This window comes from Protopterus annectens, chromosome 9.part0 (assembly GCF_019279795.1).
Source record: "Protopterus annectens isolate FY-2018-M chromosome 9.part0, PAN1.0, whole genome shotgun sequence".
NCBI lineage: Eukaryota > Metazoa > Chordata > Ceratodontiformes > Protopteridae > Protopterus > Protopterus annectens.
In genome coordinates, this window is record NC_056743.1 from 1,431,896,647 (window position 1) to 1,431,918,861 (window position 22,215).

Here is a 22,215-nt window from a genome sequence, read left to right on the forward strand (position 1 = left end):
CTTTGATGCCTTACCTTCCTCATTCATTTTTTTTTCATATTGAGCAGGTTTTTACACTACTCTGTATTTATGTATAAGAATGGAGTTCTATGTAGATGCTTTACTCCTCTGTTATATAACCCCTCTGGTACTTCTCCTTTAAGCTTGAATGTCTGTGCTTGCAAAAATTTCACCTGCTATCTATTGAACCAAACCTTTTTGTTTGTATTTACTTGCCTCTTAGCTTCTGTATATACGTATAGTGAAATCACTCTGGCTTTAAATGCCTCATTGCTCACTCTCTGCAAGTATGTACTAAAATTATTTTATTGTGTTGCACTCTGGCTATGATGTTTTATAGCTTGTTTCTGAATGCTGTAATTTTTTTTAATAGTATGTGTTTTTGGTGCCCCTGCTGCCCTATGACTGTCAGCTTCCCACAATCGATTAGCCCATTCATTTCTCACAAGAGTTGTTCCCAGTCCATTTGTTCTCTGTGAGGCAAGAGCTGACCATTTCCTATGGTGGTAATGTGAACTCTGCATCACAACAGGACTACCTGTGGCCCTGATACAGAGGTGTACCTGTTCATTGACAGCCTCCACAAGGGCTACTGCAGTGGCTTGGGCCTCCCTCCTTAGGCATATTGTCAGTGGCGAAACCTTTTTCCCCTGGAGTATTAGGTTGTCCCAAGGGGAAGAGCAACCACAGTCTCACCTTTTAGGTGAGAGTACAGTAAGTCCCATGTCTCTCACCAATCCTGTCTCCCACCCTAGCTGTTCCAGCATTCAGGACCTCTAACTGATGTTGGGAAACCTAGGTCACAGACTGGGCTTCATCTTTCTGTGCCTCAGAGCCAGGGTGAATGCTGTTTTTGCCAGCACTTTGGGACCCAGACAATGGCTGAAATGGATCATTCTAAAATAATTTAGAATCCTGCCCGAACTTAAATACTATACTTCTCTCAACCCCTTCAACCTAAGTCACATCTCACAACCCTCTCCAGCCTTGTACTCCACTCCTTACTTTTGCTTTTCCCACTACCTTACCTTATCCACGTTATCTCTACACACCTTTCCTCTACCTTGTTCTCTTTCCTCACTACTCGCCTAAGCTACCTGAAGACACCCTACCTTGCACTCCCCTTATAATCTCCTTTTTTCTGCATTATTACTTCCTTCTATAACCCTAATATGAACACCCTGTCTCATACTAAGACATCACTAAATTTCCCCCTCATTGGCTCTAATCATGTAATCTGTATTATCGCTCTTAAATGTCATACTAGAATTGTCTCTGGTCTCAATTATCACATACTAAGCTATGTAACAAGTAATATGACTAATGACTTTTTCCTCACATATTTTCTCCAACACGTTATTGTTTTTCTTTGCACTCTACTATGAAACATATGTTCTGTATTTTTCTTATTATAACATTTTTCAGTCCTATGATTTGTAGTGTTACGCTATACTTTGTAATTTAAAATGTATGTAATTGATTTTTGAAAGATTGTGATTGTAGAGCTTTTCTACTCCATGCAGCCACTGAAAATGGGCACATTTTGGCCCAGTTGGACTTTCCCAGTAAGTAAATGTCAAATAAATACAATAAATAAATTGTCGTTAGTAAAGATTAATGAAATTAACAATAACATGCCCTCTGGGACATATGTATATTGAAGTCAATAGGAGGCAGTAAACCTGGCTAAATAACCAAGACAAGGTGAAATTGCAACTTTTGGGCTGTCAGAATGTTCATTTATATTTAATTTTACTATTTCTATATATGTCTTGAACAGAGGAAATGGATGAAGCATCTGAAGATAGTGCAGATTCAAGAGAAGAACCTGGAAGCTTCAGTCTGATGTGCCTTTCTCCTAAGAAATATTATAAATGCAAATATTGTGATATAAAATTCAGGTTAGTAATTAAATATCTCCAGAATTAAACTGCAGAAATTGAGTTGTAGCTGCCTTTAACGTGTTTAAATGCATAAAGTCCTGTCTTTAGCAGATAAATGCAACCTTTAATCTTAAATGTTCTAAAACAGAAAGTAGACTTTCAGGATCTTTGAAAATATAAAGCGCATCCAACCAGTGAATTTGCTTTCTACCTGGTATTCATGTGTTATTAAAGAGGGGGGTCTATCCACAGCTCAGGAAATTTTGCCTTCAAGTACCATGCTGGTGTCCAGTCCCCCTTTAGTTAATAGAAATGTTTACCACCATATTCACTGCTCATATTTTATGTTTCTAGTCACTACAGGAAGGCACAGTTTACCTTATTTTAGTTAAAATGAAAAGTTTGGACTTAAGCTGCTCAAACTTTAAGCATATGCTCATGGTCATCAGACACAGAGCAGGAGGAATAGTGGCTTTGCATGCTCTGTCTTGTAGTATCACCTAACATGCTAGTCGCTATTTCTAACATCATTACTCTGCTAGTTAAAACTCAAGCCCTTTCGCACATAGGTTTGCAGGTAAGTACTAGGCTAGCTGTCCTTGCAAGCCATTTTAAGTCTAGCCAGTTTCGCTTTTTGTGTTCGAAATAACCTAGCCCATTTAGTTAAAGATTGGCCTTCCCTTGGTCAGTGATTATATATTACCTCAAATGAGAACTGGGATCTTACTGTAGATAATTTGATGGGACCCATGCATGGAATAAAACATTTAGGAGCTGCCTCTCTCCATTTGTGGGGGCAGTCTTGGGATAATTTTTTGTTTCCCATGTGTAGATCTAAGTTCCTGTTAAATATGGACAGAGATGAACTTTGTTTTATGTGGATGGGAAATCTGCAACATTTTGCAAAAGTGGAGTTATGAGATTGGCAGGCAGAAGTTTTCTCGTGAAGTTATCAAAGGTTTCTCTTTCTAATCACATCAAAGAACAGGCAGGCTAGCATCAGGACTAAAGCTATGGTCCAGCTCTTCATAAATTTGCAACCTTCATATCATTTGCCATTTCATCTTCCATCAAGAAGTTAACCCCTGGGTCAACATATTTGGACTGTCTGTCTACCTAGACTACAGAAAACTGCATTCTGACTATTTATTTCAAAACAGAATTGCAGGTTGAAATGATAATAAAGGGACCCATCCAACTTTTGTTCAAAACATCACTAGTGATTGTTGCTGAAGATGCATGCAGCTTAGTTTTACAGAGTGGGGTTATAATTTGTTCATTGTTTTTGGAGACTGTCCTCCTGCCCTTTTTCCCTAAGTGGTAGCCGCATACTTACTGGTCACACTTGATTGTTTCCTGTATGAGGAAGCTCCTTTAGTTCAAATCTGTGGTCCCTTGGTTTCATATCCATCAATAACCAGTTCTGAGAATTTTCTGATCATTTAGTTGACTAACTGCGGAAGCACTAACTCTGAGCTTCTATTTAGAGAAACCACTAGACCAAACCCATTTGTAGGTAGAACAGGCACAGCTTCTGTTTCCAGTGCATATTTCTACTGTATCAGTTTCTTAAGCACAGACTTCCTTCTCTAACACAGGATTCCTGTTTGCTGACCCCACATGACTGACTTGCCTCGCATAACAGCCCTTTTGTCTGTGCCTCAGTCCCCCGCCCCCCCCCCCCCCCGCGCCTTTTGGAGATTGCAAGCATAGCTGTCCCGATGACATTTCAGTAAGAAACATTTCTATCCTTGTTTTGAATCCTCAAAAGCCAAAACTTAAGAATCCATTTTTCATTGACTTTATTTTTTTTTAATTGATAAGGATGGTATATCTCTGCTAGTTCCCTTTTTGAGGACCTTTCCTTTGGGGAGGCCATCTGTCAGATACATTCCTTTCCATGATTAGAAAATGTTTTGATGGCTGTCTGGCTTAGCAGAACATGGCAGCTTGGATCATTTCTTCCTTAGAACATCTTAGTGTTACTTTATGTGCAGAATAGAAGCGATTTCATGTCCGTCAGCTCCCAAAAAACACAGACAAGCACTTTAGAGCAAATATGGAATGATATGGCTTTATATCTGTCTTCCCACCACATCATTATGTTTGAGTTTAAACCTTTTAGGTGACTATTTTGATACGCTAAGTGAATTTTGAAAATTGGCTATTAGAGCAGGGTGTTTTGAAAATGCACTAAGTTCGGAAATGTTTAGCTCAGGGGAATTTTTGAGAAAGCTGCACACTGAGCATCAGGTTGATTAAAGCTTTCCCAGTATGAAAACTGGGAAGTTATCAATTTGGCTAAAATGCCAACAAAAAAGAAATTTTGAGATAGAAAAATCAACAAAAAAAGAGGCCATGACTAGGAGGAAACTTGAAGCTGTTCAGAAAAAGCAGTTCAAGCTTCCAGCTTTTAATAAAGGGGATGGCTTACAGTAATTTAGAGGGGGAAAATCAGATGTGTTTGAAGTACGAGAGACAGTGGAAGAATATATAATGTCAAATGACAAAAGTTTGGAAAAAAAGTAAAATAAGCTTTACTTATCTTTTCAGATGAGTTGATAGAACTGCAGAAATCAGAGGCTGAAATGAAAGACTGACTAAACAATGATACTTCTCAAGAAGAGTGTTTCAAAAAATAGAGAAAATCCATGACTTTTTTGCTATACCGGAAAGGCTGGAAGGAATAGACTGCATTAATTTTATGAAAGTGTAGATAAGCAAATGGACTAGTGTTCCACAACAGGCTATATTAATTCAGAAGGCAGATAATGTATGTGTATGTTCCAAATCTAGTAATACGTCCAGGACTTATCTTAGTAAAGATGCAGTCATACCAACAAAAAGAGCTGCTCCTGACACATCTGTGGCAAAAGGGAAAGTACTAGAAATTGGGGCACCAGAGTGTATGTGGAAAGTGATTTGCCGTACACCACTCAGAAGAGAAGCAAGTTTATTCCAGCAATCAGGGAGCATCAAGAGGCCCAGGGTACTCATTTTTCTGATCTTTCTGTACCTGGACAGCTGGCTGCTCATGACAACCTCAAAAGCATCATTGATCCAAGCCATGGTCTTCTTACTCCATGTTTGAATTGGATTCAAATGCAAGCATCTGAGGTACTGGTTCTTTGAAGCCCCAATACTTCTTTTCTGCTACATTTTTTAGGCCTTATGGCCACAGCCTTTTCCTTAATGCTGTAGGCCAGATTTTATACGAGGGTGCTGCGCCGGGCCCTGTTTTGTCCAGTGATCATGACAAATTACCCAGTGAATTTTACCATTCCCTTGACAGATATTTGTAGATGCCACATTGTCTGGTGGCTGATATCCAGACATGTGGTAGTAGTTCGACCCTTTTTTCTTCATGAGCCCAAGGCCACAGGTACCACACTGCTTCCCTCTTGTGGTCGTGGTGGCTTTGGCAGAGAAGATGGTCTAAAGTACTTGGTCCCAGTCAGAGGTTCATCTTGAGTGGGGGCTTTGGCAGAGAAGATGGTCTAAAGTACTTGGTCCCAGTCAAAGGTTCGTCTTCACATCAAAGTCGTGGAGAATGAGAGCGGTCCTCCTTGTGTTGTAGGCCTTTCAGAATTCTTTACCTAAGGGTGTGATAGCTATCACAAATGTACAAGTCTGTGGTTTGGTATATAAACAAACAAGGGAGAACCCAATCCTACCCTCTGTGATGAGAAGCCATGAAGGTTTGGCAATGGGCAATGTCTTCACAATGATTTCTGATTATAATGCACATTCACAGGAGATCCAAAAGACTAGTGGACAGCCTCAGCAGGAACATTTTGACTCCTTACAAGTGGTTTCTCAATCATCCTGTGGCAGCCCAGATCGTCAGTTTCCTGACCCAACCTTGCTGTGACTTTTTTGCTTCTCCTTTAAACACAAAATGCGGCAGCTATTTTGCCCTGATCCATCCACAGAGACAGTCACCAGTGGATGCTTTTCTACATGTTTAGCCTCCCAGACCTCCTGTACATCAAGTTCCTACAAAAAGTTGACCATTACAGAGCAACTATGAATCTCATTCGCTCCCTTTTGAAAACAAATATGATTCCCCTTGTATGGGCTCATCGAAAATGTCTGCTGTCGGTATTGTACCAGAGTCCATATCTGGTCTCTTACCCGTTTGGGCCAGCCTAACTTGAACCTGAAATCCCTGAAATTCACTGTATGGTCTCTCCAGTGTCAGTGATGGCCAGAGATCTCAAGTATTCTGAGAGAGTTGCTCACATCCTTTCCTATTCTCAGAAGCCATTCACTAGAAAAATGTATTTTAGCAAATGGAAAAAGTTTTCTTTAGGCGCTGCTTCTAAAGATCTAGATACATTTTCAGACACCCTAGATGCTGTCCTTGATTTTTTAGCCGGTCTTGTTTAACTCTGGTTCTAGTTACAACACCATCAAGGGTAAGTTGGCCATTTCCAGCTTTCATATTTGTCATGGACAAAACACTTTGGCTTGTTTACATATATTTAAAGCGTTTCTGAATGGTATCATTTTAATGAGATCCCCAAATTATGTAAAATGTAGGATTTGAAAGAAATGTGCCATCACAGCTAATGCCTTTACCTTTTCTGCTTTGTAGTTGTGTGGGCTTGATATGATGTCCTTTCGGGGTCAGAAGTTGCTGTTCTTCTGCCTAGCATACATCTGTTAAAAAAAAAAAAAAAAAAGAAAACCATGTACATTTTGCAGATATATCCATTTCCCCTGCCTTTTAGTAGTACTTTGGTTGTTAGGGAAAATGGGTATATCTTTTTGTGAGTTGGTTTGTTTTCTTTAAGGGAATTTTACCTGTAAACATTTTGCATACCTGTAATCATTTTGCATACACAAAGTGAAACATCAGACATCCAGATAGTGCTAATATATAACAAATGCAGTTGTGTTGCTTGACTGTTAACATTGAATAGAAATCTAATGTTTTATGTTGTGTGACATTGAATAGATGTCCAAAGTTTTTTTTTTAATGCTTTAAAAATCTTTCTGGAAATTGTGAAAAAAATTAAGTAGTTAACTAAAAACACCTCCTGCTTTTTGTAATCCTATTACTAAGCACAGTGACATGGTCCAAGCCATCATGCATAAAACTCCACCTAAATAAAAAACATTTTAGGAAGGAATTATTTGAAAAAGCCCTACAAGTGTTTTGACAGCATTTTTAATTTTAAATTTACACAAGTAAGCTTTACAGTTGCATAATCAGTACAGGAGTTAGCCATATAAGAATTATTCCTTGCATATGATCTTTAAATATAAAAGTGCACCACTTAGTTTATTTATTTAAGGGTAGCCAGTTCACTTTTTCTTGAGGCTAAAAGATAAAGCTTACTGAAAGCTTGCAAACTGATTTTTCACATTTGGAAGGGAAATGGAAATAAGGTAAGAAGAGATGGCAATCTGTGAGAGTGAGAACACAGGGATGTTCATCATGTTTCACTGTTGCAGTCCTTAGAAAATGGGTTATCCGGCTCCTGGTAGCCCTCAGTCGGCCAGAATACCAAAGTCCTTAGTATATGACATTGGCTGCCTTCAGTTCAAGCCTGACGTCCGGTACAAAGGAAGGCAACCAACGCCATTTCCTCAGTCTTTCTTGCCACGGAGCCCAAAGCAGAAGCTTTTTGCACGAGTGCCGGTTGGCCAAGGGCCTTCTTTTTGTAGTCCAACTGCTTAGTTGAAGACATCCTCAGATAAGTACCCTGTTGGGGACCCTCTTTTCTTGCTTTAACGAATGTCAGAGAAAGTTAATAACTGTCTTGCCTGTGGAAAACAGATTCCGCACCGTGATTTTCTCTCCTATTGTATCACTTGTTTGGGCCTTGAGCACGATGTCCCTAATTGCGTTCTTTGTACCTCTTTCAACCTGCATACCATTCGCCATAGAGCTAGGATTTTGTTCAAGCATTTTAGAGGTTGGCCTAAGTTCGTCGGTATGGCATCTTCTGGTCTCCCGACTTCAGATGTGCCTAAGAAGCGCAAGGATAAGGACCGCAGCAGGCTTAGGGTCAAATTAACAGACGATGTCCCTGTTAAGTTGGTTGTTGGCCCAGCGGTAGTCATTGAGGCACTTTCCTTACCCCTGCAGTCTGCAGATGTGCAACAGGCGTCTGCGGAGACATCTTCTGAGTCCTCCATGCCGCAGGCTTCCACTTCTTCTGACTCTCCGCCAGTCGCTGCCTCTGATGGATCTGGAGCCACTAAGCAGGCGCCGGCTTCTGAGGCCTCTTTTCTCTGCCTGGAGAACAGATCCAGACCGACGGCTTTGGTGGCTTGGCCTCCTGAGTCCCTCCGGCTTTCTAGTAGGCCTTCCAGCTGAAAATCTACTCCAAAGCAGGCTCTGGCCTCCCCTCAAATGCCTCAGTCTCAGATGATTAAGGTGGCTAGTGATCTCTTGACCCTTATCAGGGGCTCTCAGCCATCTCCTTCTAAGAGGGCTAGGGAATTGTCCGCAGATGTTTTGTCTGCCTCAGATGCTGAGGTTTCTAGCGCTTCTGCCGATGAAGAGTGGAAACTCTCAACTTTTTTCTGATTTTGAGGATTTTGAGGCCCATCCCATCTGCTTCCCCTCCAGAAGATTTTTCTTTTGGAGATACTCTGAATACTCTTAGGGAGCATTTCAAATGGGAAAGTCAGGACTACCCTCGGTCTAAGAAATGGATTGGGGAATTCATGGATTTGCCACAGCTTAAGCCTTTGGTTATCCCTCCGGTTTTGGAAGTTGTTGATGTTTTCATGGAGAATTCTGTGACTCCTAATTCTGTTCCTCCTGCTCCCAGAAAGCCCGACAGGTATTATAGAGTTCCTGATTCTCATCAGTTCCTTTTCAAGAATCCTACTGCTGATCCAGAGATTATTTCTCAGGGTCCTAAAGGTGTTAAAGCCATGGTTGCTAAAAATCCTGTTCCTCCTGACAGGGAATCTAGGGCCTTGGATAGATGGGGTAAAAAGGTTTATACTACTTCCACCCTGGCTATTAGGTCTGTTAATTGTCTTTTTCATGTGCTTAAGTATCAGCAGCATACTTTGGAGGCTATTAAGGCTAAAATTGCTGGTGTTCCTTCCCTGATGGAGAGTAAGGACATGCATGATTTATTGAATTCTCCACTCTTGTCACTAAACATTCTCTACATTGTGGTTTTGACACTTTGGAGGCTTCTTGCAGGGCAGCTGCCACTGGCTGTGTTATTAGAAGACATGCTTGGCTTAGGAAACAGCCCCTTTGTGAACCTGTTAAATCTAAATTACTGGATGTACCTTTGCATAAGGACAATCTTTTTGGTAGCAAAGGAGAAGAGGTGTTGAAAAAGTTGGAGGATAAGGCCAAGTCTATGCAAACTGTTAAGGATTTTCTGCAAGTTCAGCCTCCTTGTTTTAGTAGGCATTACCCTTCTAAGAACTGGACCTTTCCTGACCCTAGTAAACGGGGTCGCACTAGGCCTAGGGGTTACAGGTCCTCTAGGGGATAGCTTTCTACCCCTCAAAAGGCTAAGCACTGGCAGGCTTCCTCTAAAAATTGGGGTGTTCTAAGCAAACCTCCCAAAGCAAGCATTCCCAATGACTCCAGCCTTCCCCTGCCTGCCTGTGCTGGCCCAGGGTTTCCTTTGGGGGGAAGGTTAGCCATTTTTGTAGATGTCTGGTACACCATCACAGATAACAAATGGGTGCTCAAAATAGTATCCCAAGGCTGCAAGTTCTCCTTTCACACCTTCCCGGTCCACCAAGGATACCCAGATATATCCCCCCATATCAAAGGGCAGAAGCATAAAAACAAGTTTCTTCTTTGCTAAACCTGGGAGAAATAGAGCCAGTTCCTGCACTACAGATAGGCCAGGGTTTTTACTCAAGCCTTTTCCTGGTTCCCAGAAAAGGGGGCACCTGGTGCCCTATTCTGGATTTGTCCTTTGTAAACACTTTTCTGGTGATTCTCAAGTTCAAAATGCTCACTCTTCAGCAGTTGCTGCCAATGCTGGCCAAAGATTCCTGGCTGGTGACTTTGGATCTAAAAGTACCTTATCTGCACATCCCAATAAGGGAAAGCTGCAGGCAGTTCCTTTGCTTCAGGGCAGGGAACAGGAACTTCCAATTCTCTGCACTGCCCTTTGGCTTATCTACTGCTCTGAGTTTTTACAAAATGCCTGGCTCCAGTCATTGCTTTTTGCAGGCAAAGGAACATTCAAATTTACCCTTACTTGGACGATTGTCTCATTCAGGCAAACTCTCCAGAGCAACTTGTACAGGATTTGGACTTTGTAAAGAACATTCTCACCTCTTTGGGCTATGCTATCAACGAAAGAAATTCAAAATTGGTACCCACCAGGGAGATTGTATTCCTGGGAGCGAGTCTGAACACAGCCGCCCAGATGGTATCCCTCCCTCAAGAGAAACAAATTGATCTTTCAAATTACTTCAGGAATTTGGCAAGCATGACCCAGCTCTATGCAAGGAAATTCCTGCAAGCCCTGGGATTCATGGCTTCTTGTATTCTAATGATTCCATATGCCAGACTGCATATGAGGAAAATTCAGTGGTACCTCAAAAACCTTTGGTGTCAACACACTCAGGATTTAGACTTGATTCTTCCGCTGATTCCCTGCCTGCAGACCGAGTTCCTTTGGTGGGTGACTGTCTGTGCACAGAACAAAGGCCTGCCTTTCTATCCACCTCCTGCCAGCCAGACTCTCACCACAGATGCCTCGGATTACGCTTGGGGAGCACATCTAGAGGGCAGATGCATTCAGGGAACTTCGAACTATGAACAGATTCATTTGCACATAACTCTGAAGGAATTGATGGGAGTCCAGCAGGCCTTGATGGCTTTCAAACATCTTCTGTCTCCTGGTACTCTTCTAGTCAGGACAGACAACACCACAATCATGTGATACATCAACAAGCAAGGAGGGACTCACTCTTAGCCCCTTTGCAGACAAAGCATGATACTATGGTCCATGGCAGATTCCATAGGCATTCATCTGATAGCTCAGTTTCTTCCAGGAAGCCTTGGCAGACCAGTTGAGCAGGCAGGTCCTGGATCCTCACGAGTGGCAACTAAACAAGACCATCTTCTTTCGCATCATTCAGTGCTGGGCACTCCCCAGATGGATCTCTTCTCAACTCCAGTCAACCACCTTCTTCCAATCTTTTGCACCAGGGATCATCCCGACAAAGCTTGGAAAGTGAATGCTCTGTCCATTCCCTGGACACAGCTCTCGATCTATGCATTCCCTCCTCTGCCTCTTCTGCCTAGAGTGCTGTTAAAGATAAGAGACAAAAAAACAAGGGCCATCATTTTAGTTCCAGACTGGCCCAGGCAATGTTGGTATCCACTGCTTCACAGTCTCTACCAGTCTCCTCTTTGGCATCTTCCCCTGATACCAGATCTCTTGGTTCAGGAGGGGGGAAAAATTCTGCATCCTCATCTTCAGACTCTGCATTTGGCAGCCTGGCTCATAATTTAAACCTTTCCCAACAGGTGGTTGAGGTCCTTCGTGAGGCCAGGAGGCCTAGCACTAGGAAATCTTATGCAGATAAATGGAAAAGATTTTCCATTTGGATGCAAATTAGAGGGGAAGACCCTTCTCAACCTACTCTTCCTCTTATTATGGACTGTCTGGCTGGCTTGCTTAATGGTGGACTTTCCTTTTCTTCTATCAAGATTCATACTTCAGCTATTTCCGCTCATTGTTCCTTTGAGCAACCTATTTTCTCTCATCCCTTGATGAAACAGTTCCTCAGGGGAGCTAACAATTTAAAGCCTCCCAGAAGGGCACCTACTCCTGTTTGGGATCTTAATTTTGTACTTGAGAAACCTGAACCAGCTGCCTCAGCAGATTTGAAGTTTCTCTCTTGGAAAACTGCCTTTCTCTTGGCTATTACTTCAGCTAGAGGGGTTTCTGAGCTGCAGGTCTTAATGGCAGTAGAGCCTTTTATCATCTTCCATGTGGATCGGGTTTCTGTTGAACTAATCCCTCTTTTATGCCTAAGGTGGTTTCCAGCCTGTCTCTTAACTAGTCTATCTACCCGCCTACCTTCTTTCCTAATCCACAGAATAAAGGAGAGAAGTTACTGCATTCCTTGGATGTGCATAGGCAGCTTAGATTTTACCTGGACAGGACTAAACCTTTTCAAAAGTTGGATCAGTTGTTGGTCAGTTTTGCTCCAGGAGCTCAGGACAAAGCTATTTCTAAGCAGACCATTTCTAAGTGGATTGCTCATTGTATTCACTTTTGTTACTTACAGCATGGCAAGGTTCCTCCAAAGAGTATTAGGACCCATTCTACTAGAGCTATCTCTACCTCATTTGCTTTTTTAAGAGGTGTACCTACTAGGGACATCCTGGAGGCAGCTACCTGGACTTCTGTCCACACTTTCACAAAGCATTACAATTTACCCTTGTTTTCTAAGTCCAGGGCTGGTTTTGCCACTGCAGTGTTGCAGGGTATCCTCACCAACCCTTAATCAGTGGGTGCTCTCTTCCCTTTTATTTTTTACTGGGCTTTGGGAATCAACCCATTTTGTAAGGACTGCAACAGTGAAACACGTTGAACATAGTACAGTTGTGAACACTTACCATAAATGTAGATGTTTGAGGGTATTCACTGTTGCAGTCCTAGTCCCCCCCCCCACCTTCCATCCCCCTTTTTTCCTAGGGCACAGACTGGATTTTTCTTTTACTGGTCTAACCTTTTTTGGGGGCTCCTGACAGTTGAGGCAAGAAAAACTGAGGAAATTGCATTGGCTGCCTTCCTTTTCTACCTGACATCAGGCTTGATGAACCAAAGGCAGCTGATGTCATATACCAAGGACTTTGGTATTCTGGCCGACTGAGGGCTACTGAGAGCCGGATAACCCATTTTGTAAGGACTGGAACAGTGAATACACTCTAACATCTACATTTATGGTAAGTGTACACAACTGTACTTTTTAACATGCACTTTAGCATGGTTAACTTTAACTTTAAATTGATAATGCCTGTGGATCCATTCATCAACTTAAGGCAATGGCTACTGCGTCTGTTTGGAGGGCTAAACTTCCTTTTTAGGAAGTGTATATAACTTTGTGTTTGCTTTTGAATTTAAAGGCATTGAAGCTTTGAAAATGCATTTATTTTTTCTGTTCTTTGAATGTTTATATTGAAATAAAAATTATGGGAGAATGTCACATAGTTTCAGACAGAAGCAACTACACACAGGATCAGCCTGCCAGACATTAGTTTGTGCATGTAAGCTGCAAACTGGAAATGTATGTTCAGAAAAGATGTCATATGTAAGTTATAGCTTTTTATCAGAATGGCTGCTTAGACAATATTAATAGTAACATGGAATTTAAATGACCTTAAAAGTATAGTCTGAAAACAAACAGTAGCAAAGTATATTGAAGTGTAGTTTACAAATAGTAATGTTGTAGAAGTCTGAATATAAATGAGTAGGAGAATATGGCAAAAGAAATATTCAGAAAAAAATTCAGAATGGGCATTCAGCAGAGTATCAGGGACAAATAATGCATGATCATTGACAGAAAAGGGTTATTAGCTGGAAGGAGGATTATGCTGGCATGTATTTATATTATACCTAAAGCTGTCATTATTATTATTATTATGCAGCTTAAGAGCATTTTAGGAGAAATAATAAGCTTTTCAGCAAGAAATGCTGTTTGTTGGTGGAGACTGGAACCTGGTCACAATAGTGAAGATGTATTGGGGGCCTAGAAGGACAGTATAACAAAAGAAGGTAGATTTATGAAGAAGTATACATGAATATTTGGTATGAAAGACATAAATTCAGTATCAGAAACTTAAAATTTGCACTACTTTCTCTATAGTACATTAACTGAGTTAGCCTAGATAAAAGTTATATTTCACAAGATAATGTGTGTTTAATTGAAAGCTTTGAGACCCATCTGGTAACCATCTGAGACCATGCACCAATAAAAGCTTTAACGATAAGGATGCATAGTTGTTGTTCTTTCAGCTTTTCCCAGTTAGGAGTCGCCACAGCGGAACTCCGGTCTGGTAACGATTGATTGGCAGTAGATTTTTATGGTGCCGAGATGCCAGCTCGGCGCCCAACCTACAACGAAGGAACGCCCATTCACGCATGTCTTTCGAATGCCACTTGACCGCAGGGAGGACATGCAGACTCCACACAGAAGGCGCTCCAGCCGAGAATCGAATGGGAGAACCTTTTGCTGTGAGGTGAACGATAAGGATGCATAGTAATGATGTAAAAATGAGATACTGGCACTTTCCTACTTATCTGTTAAAATGTGCGGAATGAGTATTGGATAGGATTCAAGAGTTAATAGGGAAGATAAAAATTATTTCAGAAGGGATAGGTAGTTGGTGGGACAACATGAAAAATGAGTTAGAAACATGATAGGAGTGATGGAGGCATAAAGAAGTAATATGAATTATTTAGAGGAGGTGACAAAAGTTAAGTATTTCAGAAGAAGGAATCTCGCGGAAGAGGAGTAAATGCAGATTAATAAAGGGAAATAAAAAAGTATTTGGATAATATGTGTGAGCTTTGAAAGCTTGCTGCTAAGCAGATATATATTTTTTGATAACTAAAAATCTTATCACTTTGACTTAGGCACTAGAAATCACTGGGGACCCATGATAAGAAAAATAACCAGAAATCCTATAAAGATATTATAGCAGTTCTGAAAATATTATGAAAATTTGTATAACTTAAATGCAGAAACAAGAAAAGGTACAAGTGGAAAGATTTATGAAAGAAATGATTATCCCAAGGGCAGGGGAAGATGAATCTCAACAATTTAATAGCCAAGTGTAAACCAACCATAGTAGAAGTAAGGACTATAGTAACATATATAAAAGAACTGGAAATAGGATCTCTAGAAAAAGTTGGGAGCAAATTACATAGAAAAAAAGGGTGTTGTGGGAACAATACATGCAGAATGTTTTGGAGGAGGAATGAGGTTTAAGGGAAGGCTGGAATTGAATGAGCTATGTAATGTTTGACTGACAATAACTAGAATATTATATGCGATATATAATGTTTGCAACTAAAAATAAGTCAGTATGGTTTGTCTTCATTTATATAAATGTGTGATTCCCTATGTCATAAGCGATGATTCAATAAAAAATTTTTTTGTATTTTTTTTTAAATAAAAATAATAGCCAAGGTGGTCTAGAGTGGTGATGTGTAACCAGTCAACAGGGAAGTCTCCGAAAATAGGAATTCCTGTGGAAATTTGGAAGTTAGGGGAAAAGAAAGCTTTAAAGATCTGGATGGTTTTGTTTAACAATATATTAAAAAGGGGTGGGGTGCCAGCATCTTAGAACATTGAGGTTGGCTGTATTATCCAAAGAAGGTAAAGACTCTTCAGTTCTGGCTTTGTACAGACCAATTTCAACCATGATTATAAAGTTTTTATGTCTATACTAGCTAAGAGACTGTCAGAGGTGTTACCAGAGTTGATAGATATGGATCACTGTGACTTTTTTGAAAAGAGGCAAGCATTTCACAACATTAATAGGACAAGAATAGGCAGAATGTTAAGAAAACAGTGCTGCTGTTAGTGGGTTTTGATGCAGCAAAAGCATTCAGTAGAGTCAGCCGGGATGTTATGAGTAGAAAGTGATAGCATCTGCTTTCTGTGTTAGAACAATAGTGTTAATAAGTAGGTTATATAAAGGGTCAGAGTCAAGATTTATGGTGGGAAGGTTCCTTTCTGACATGCTGTTTGATTAGGGGAACTGGGCAAGGATGTCCTTTTCATACTGTTATTTTATTTATATTTTGAGCTTTTGGCAAAGAAAATAACATATTCCCGAATTCAAATATATGACTGGTATAGTAGAGAGTAGTTAGCTTTGTTGCAGATGATATTATTTTGTGCTTAGTAAATTCAGAAGAGGACACTTTAGTGTTCTGGAACGTTTTGAAACTGTATTATTGTGACATGAAATAAATGAAGGTAAAACTAATGCTGTAGTGGTAGGCTCTGTACATGAGCATGAACTGGTTCACCAGGGGGCACACTTGTAATATGGAGTATCTAGGTGTATGAATTAAAAACAGTTCTGTTACTGCAGCTATGGATGTGTGTGAAGAAACTAAACAAAAGGTAATACAAAAACTGAGAAACTGTAAGCTCCCAATTGTGGATCTAGATAGTAAGATACAAGTCGTGAACATATTTTTAGCCGTCTTTGTCTTGTGTACATGACAGGCATGTGTATGTCAACCAGAGGAGAATTTCTGAAAGAATTTATTTGGTAGGGGTAAAGGGCAGGAATTCTGTGGGGTAATCTTATTCTTTCCTTAGAAGAAGGTGGTGATAGGGTTGCCTGATGTGCATGTGTACTTCTCTAAATATGTAGCTCTGGCTAATGCACATAACTCAAGAAAAATGCTATAAATTAAAGTGAAAAATGAATGTGATAAAACTGGTGGGGGGGGGTCAAGAGATAGACAAGGGTCTTCAATGCAAGTCCTTAAGGAAAATAGCATCAACCATGCATACAGTCAGTTACATTACGGCAACCATGAAACAGTGGCAAACCACTTTGCAGCTAAGCTATGACAAATGGAAATTTATTATCCCAAGGATAAAAACTCAAAGGGGGATATTCCAGGGTGAGTCTTTGTCACTGTTTTTTGTTTTCTGTCTTGACCTGATCTGTTAAGCTGTTTACTTAAATTACACCATGGTTACATTTTGACTCCCCAAAAACAACTCTGTTTAAAGACTTTTCATCTACTTTTTGTGGACAACTTTAAAACTGTATAATTTATCAGATAAGGAGTTGAAAGCACAACTGCAAGTGGTTAAAACGTTCTCAGATGATAGAAGAATGTCATTTGGTCTTAACTACATGTGCAAAAGCAATGGTTAAAGCAGGGAAGCTGCAGCACCAAGAGCATATAAAGGAACTTAAGGAGGACAGAATTTATAAATATTTGGAAATTGATAAAGGATCAGCACTAAGACATGAACAAATGTGAATAAAACTATGTAAGGAATATATTAGAAGACAAAAACTAATACAGAACACTGCCTTGACATCTTGTAATAATGTCCAAGCTATAAACCAGTGCTCTTCCTGTTCTAACGTACAGTTTTGGGGTAATTGACCCTAAAAAGTACTGGAGCCATTGAACAGGAAAAGAAGACAAATGCTTCATGCTTATTAAATGATATATAAAAATCAGTGTATACCAAGATTATATGTTCCTCGTTCTGGAGGAGGAGATATAGGCTTCTTCAAAAGTCATAGGTTGGTACTAGGCTATTGGCCCTAGGGCTTATACAAGCCTAGCCATAACAATTCCCTGGCTATTTCTTCCCACAGTATTTTTGTTTGTCATGGGACTGCATACATAACTGGTAACCTCATGAGATCCAAACATAGTGAAAGTTTTAAAGCATGAGGAGAAGTCAAAGATGACTTCCCTCTTTAGTTGAGCAAGATCATATAGTTGTTAAGCTGAAACTGAAATTAAGTTTCTGCCTGATTTTGTCTACTGGTTTAATGTGCAAAAAAAACAAAAGAAAGAATATAAAGAGAAGGGTAATATCAGAAGGAAACAAATGTGTAAAATGTATATTATGGCAAGTATAGAACTTCATGTCAATCAGGATTTGATGCAGGTATGGTTAAGGAGAGGTGAATTGAAATTGGAAGATGAAAGGTTAATAATGGTGGCCCAGAATAGTGGGCTGCATACATGTTGGTTTACAATGCTCAACAGTCAATACCAGGATTAGCAGGCAGAAATAGAGCAGTGTGAAAGAAAGATACCCGGATGGTTCCAATCATACCTTTCAGCTGTCCAGATTTTTGAGTCACATTTTTAGCTGCTCCTCTAAACCATTGTGGATTTTGAGGGCTGACACCACTTAATAATGACAGACATTTGCATTTCAGACTTCATATAATTCAGAAAATGCATACTAAAACAAAACCTTTATTCTAACAACTTTGATATTTAAAATCAGCTCCTATTTTTGAGTCTTTGTCCCCCTATTCTTTTTGGCTTTGTCATGATTTTTTGTACTAAGAGGTTGAGAGGTATGGTTCCAGTAGTAGTAGGAGCAACAGGCATAATAAATAATCTACAGTCTTGTATAGATATGCTGCTGATGTATGTAACTCCTTATGAATTACAGAAGGAGTCAATTCTGCTCACATTTCTGGTGCTGTGAAGAACACTATTGACTGATATTAATGATTGAAACAATACTAAGTTTGTGAACTTAATCAAACCCTGACATAGGAATGGGGATCTGTTCCTGTTTGGGTATTAGAAACAAAAAGATTTGAAGAAGTTATACTGGGAGTGATAAAGTAGCAGAAAGTATTCTAAAAACTCAGCCAGTGTGAAAATGGAGAAGAGAGATTTTAGAAAAGAAAAAGTAGACCACTCAGTTAAGATTGGAGTAAACGTACCAGTCAAATCCAAAACAGTAACAAAAACTCCTCCCAAACACTGTTTTAAATTACTATATATAGAAGTAACTTTATTAAAACAGAAGGTAAGCGCTTGCGAAGAGTAACTCCTGCTTCATCAGACCATGACATTACACAAAGCCTAGGTACTGTTTAAAATAAAAACCCAACCAATCACAGAAAGTTCAGCAATCATTTGATGACATTAATAACCCCCATCAATAAAAGCAGCCTACCATTTGTTAAAAACATAGCAATAAAAACAATAGTCCCATCGTCAAATATAAAGATTTGTTAAACGTATTCCAAACAGAGCAATAAAAAAACATAGCGCAGTCTCTATATGTTGCTTCAAACCTGACCATAAATATGTATAAATGTATTAAATGTTGAAGCAGAAATAATATCAGAAACATGCTTCAATGAACAGGTGTAACAAAAATAAAAAAATCTAATAAATGTAACACCGCAAACATTTAGACCTATTAAAACTAGATATGCAGTTGTATACATGCATCAAAGAAAAAAAATATTCTAATGGAAACTAAGAAACAAAAGCTAAATAAAAGTTTGTGTCAAATACTCTTGTATAACAAATAAAAAGAGAACACTACACACCAGTTCGAACAAGGAACAAAACAGAAAAAAATTATGCATCAAGACTTAGTGCCGCAATGGTCTTTTCTTTAAACCAGGTTTAAGGGAGGACCCTCTCATTTAAACCTAGTTCAACATATGCTTTCAGCAGTAAAATCCATCTGTTCATATACTTCAGTTCTGTTCTTCTTATCAAATTCCCTAGGATTGCGACTCATTAACTCAACACAAAAAACTTGAAGTAATGGCTAGTTCCTTTCAACGTAACATGCTTGCCTATAGCACTAGTGTTTTTACATCTGGCTATATCATTCAAGTGTTTCAAAATCCTATCTTGAAACAACCTATTGGTCTTCCCAATGTAGAAGGCACTGCATGTGCAACAGGTAGCAAAATATACAAGGTTCTTGCTTTTACAATCAGTGTAAAAGTCTAAATTGATGATGACACCAGAGCTTTTACAATCAGCGTAAAAGTTTAAATTGATAGTCACACCAGAAATATGTGTAAACGAGGTGCATGTAAAGATGTAATCACAAGCCTTACAGTTATGGCTTCTAAATGTCCCCTTCCTTTCTGACTCTGGTATCACAGAGATGCTGTAGTTCCTAGAACATAATTGTCTTTTTAGGGACAAATTATTTCTAAAGTAGAACTTCGGTTCAGAGTCAATGACCTGTCTAACCTCTAGATCTGCTAGTAAAATATGCCAATTCTTTTGCAGCACGTGGCAAACTAGCCCAACATCACTGGAATATGTAAATGTAGGTCCCTTGATAACACAGTGCTGTGAAGGTGTAGAATTATTACGTCTATGTTCAGCTCTCCTTGAAAAATAAGGTTTACCTTTAGTGCTTCTAATGGCTAAGATTGTAGTGGCACATGATTCTACATTTGACTGACTATAGCTCCTCTCCACAAAATCTCTTTTAAATTGTTCTAATGCTAACTGCAGATCATCATCTTTGTTATGTAACTTCATTACTGTTTTAAAAACTGACCTTTCAAGATATTCCACGTAACATGACATGGATGCATGTTACTTCTCAATAACAGTGTGTTCTTTTTAAAGGGTTTCTTGTATATACATGTTGAAATATGTAGATCTTGTCTGTATCCAGAGATATCGAAGAACTCCAAAGATTACTACAGCAGACACATGGTGGTCAAGATCGCAGTCTACTTCTGATCCCAGATCCCTTACCACTTTGTAAGTACATAGGGTATTGCTAATTTGATAGTGTGAAGGACATTGTTTTTACCAAGGGGAATGATGATGCAAAGAAGGGAATGATGATGCATTTCTTTGCATTTAGTTTGAGACACCATGACTAAGGCAGCAGTTGTTGGTCTGTGTAAGACCCTCCTGAAGTCTACTGACATAATTTGGGGATTTAATAATTCCACCCAGTTTACAGTCGTCTGCAAACTTGGTCAGCCACAACCCCTTAGTTTTGCCCTGAACTTCTCAGAAGTATATACCAAACAGTAGGGGGCCCAGCACTGACCCTTGTAGCATCCTGCTGGTGACAAGTCTGCAGGTTGATGTGGAGTCACCCATTTTGATAGTGTGTGATGTGTTTTGAGCCTGTTTGGCAGTGCATCCTTGCAGCAAAGGAGTTTACATTCAGTTTGACGAGTTTAGTATGTCTGGAGTGAGGGATCTTGTTGAAGGCCTTGGCCAAGTCGAGGTATGCTGTATGCACAGATTTTCCCTCATCAATGGCCCTGGTCACATTTTCAAAGAAATCCTCCAGGTTTAACATACAGGATCTGCCCTTGACAAAGCTGAATTGGGTCGGAGCTAGGGTTTGGAGGTCACCTATGTCTTATTTATGCATTCCATGGCCGTACAGATGAGGTAGTCAGACTTATGAGTCTAAAATTCCCTGGGTCTGTTGCTAAAGCCACCTTTGTGTGTTGCTGTTCTCCATTCTGCAGGAACATAGCCCATGAATAGGCTATGATTGTATAAGGTACTTAATGGTGATGCCAAGTCATGTTTTAGTTTGTTTAGATTGACAGCCTGGGATGCCATCTATTCCCATAGAGGCTGTGTTGTTTGCCTTAGACAAGGCTTTAATGACCTGCTCTTCGGATATGTAGGGTGGGAGGGGAAGTTGGGGTCAAGGTTTGTGATAAGTTTGGAGGGGATAAGGGAGTGAAATTTTCACCAAATCTGTCTTCCACCAGGTTTGCTGTCTCTGTAGGATCAGTGTGTGTGATACTGTTAGTCACTAGTTCAGCACATGCTTGGGTCCTAATTGTTAAACTGCGTATTTAGCTGTAAAATGCATTATGGTTATTCTTGGCTGTGATTAGTAAGTTTTTCTCAGTTAACCTTAGAGAATTTGACATGTCTTATTTGCGTGTTGAGGCTGAGGGGAGTGCTTTTCCATTGTTGAGGCCTCTCCTTAGTTTTCTTAGACATTTTTTGGGGGTTTGTTGTAACATTTGTTGATAGTGGATGTCCACCAGGGTGTCTTGTTTTTACTTGAGGCTCTGGCTTTGATTCTCTCTGGAACAGCAGAGTCTGTACACTTGTGCAAGTGATTGTACAGGGCTTTAGTGTAAGCTTTGGTGTAGTTACCACTTCCAGCTGGGGGTGAGGCTTGGAATGCATTTATTCCTTCCGCTAGGAGGGTATAGTTTGCCTTGTTGAAGTTTTTAGTCTGACTTCACCCTTTGTGAGTTCTGGTGATAGTGCCAGTTCGAAGGCGACTGATTTGTGGGTCATATACTAATGAGGTTCCGACAGTTGGGATGGTGCATCTGTTTGCCATGTTAGTGAGGACCAGATCTAGTATGCTTGTTCCTCTTGTGGGGGTTTGAAAATTTTTCCCAGGGCATTTAAGTTAACAAAGTCAAGGAACTTTAACGCTAGTGAGTTAGGGCTAGAGTAGGTTTCCCCAGTTGATGGTGGGATAATTGAAATCCCCCATGACTGGAGTGTTTGGCAATATTTGGATTGACTTCAGTTTGATCAAGTAGGTCTCCTCCGCATCACAATCCATGGAGGGGGGATCTTCATAGACTTAAAGCTGAGAATGGGTTCTCGACTACCAACTCTCAAATACAGGAGCACTCCCCACTAGACATTCTGGGGTTTATGGTTATTTGCTTTCCCTGAATCCACAGGGCACATGTAGAGAGATCTCTGGTAGGAGAAAGAGTTACTCCACTCTTCCACGGAAGAAAAATCTGAATTGCTCACCCTGAATGAGAGAGGTCAATTACTGGATGGTGTCTCTTTTCCAGCACCTTGGAAAGTGCTTTTCTAAGGATGCTGATGAGTGTGATGTCTCTGTA

At 40.0% G+C, this 22,215-nt stretch overlaps 1 protein-coding gene across 3 annotated transcripts in view; it reads left to right on the top strand.

Moving 5' to 3' along the window:
- The window catches only part of LOC122812109 (myoneurin-like), a 947,405-nt gene that overhangs the window by 761,527 nt on the left and 163,663 nt on the right, over positions 1–22,215 (top strand). For all 3 annotated transcript variants that reach the window (XM_044084390.1, XM_044084391.1, XM_044084392.1), the window contains exon 10: positions 1,781–1,901. In XM_044084390.1, coding sequence (XP_043940325.1) covers positions 1,781–1,901 — 121 coding nt within the window. The remainder of the gene's footprint in view (positions 1–1,780; positions 1,902–22,215) is intronic.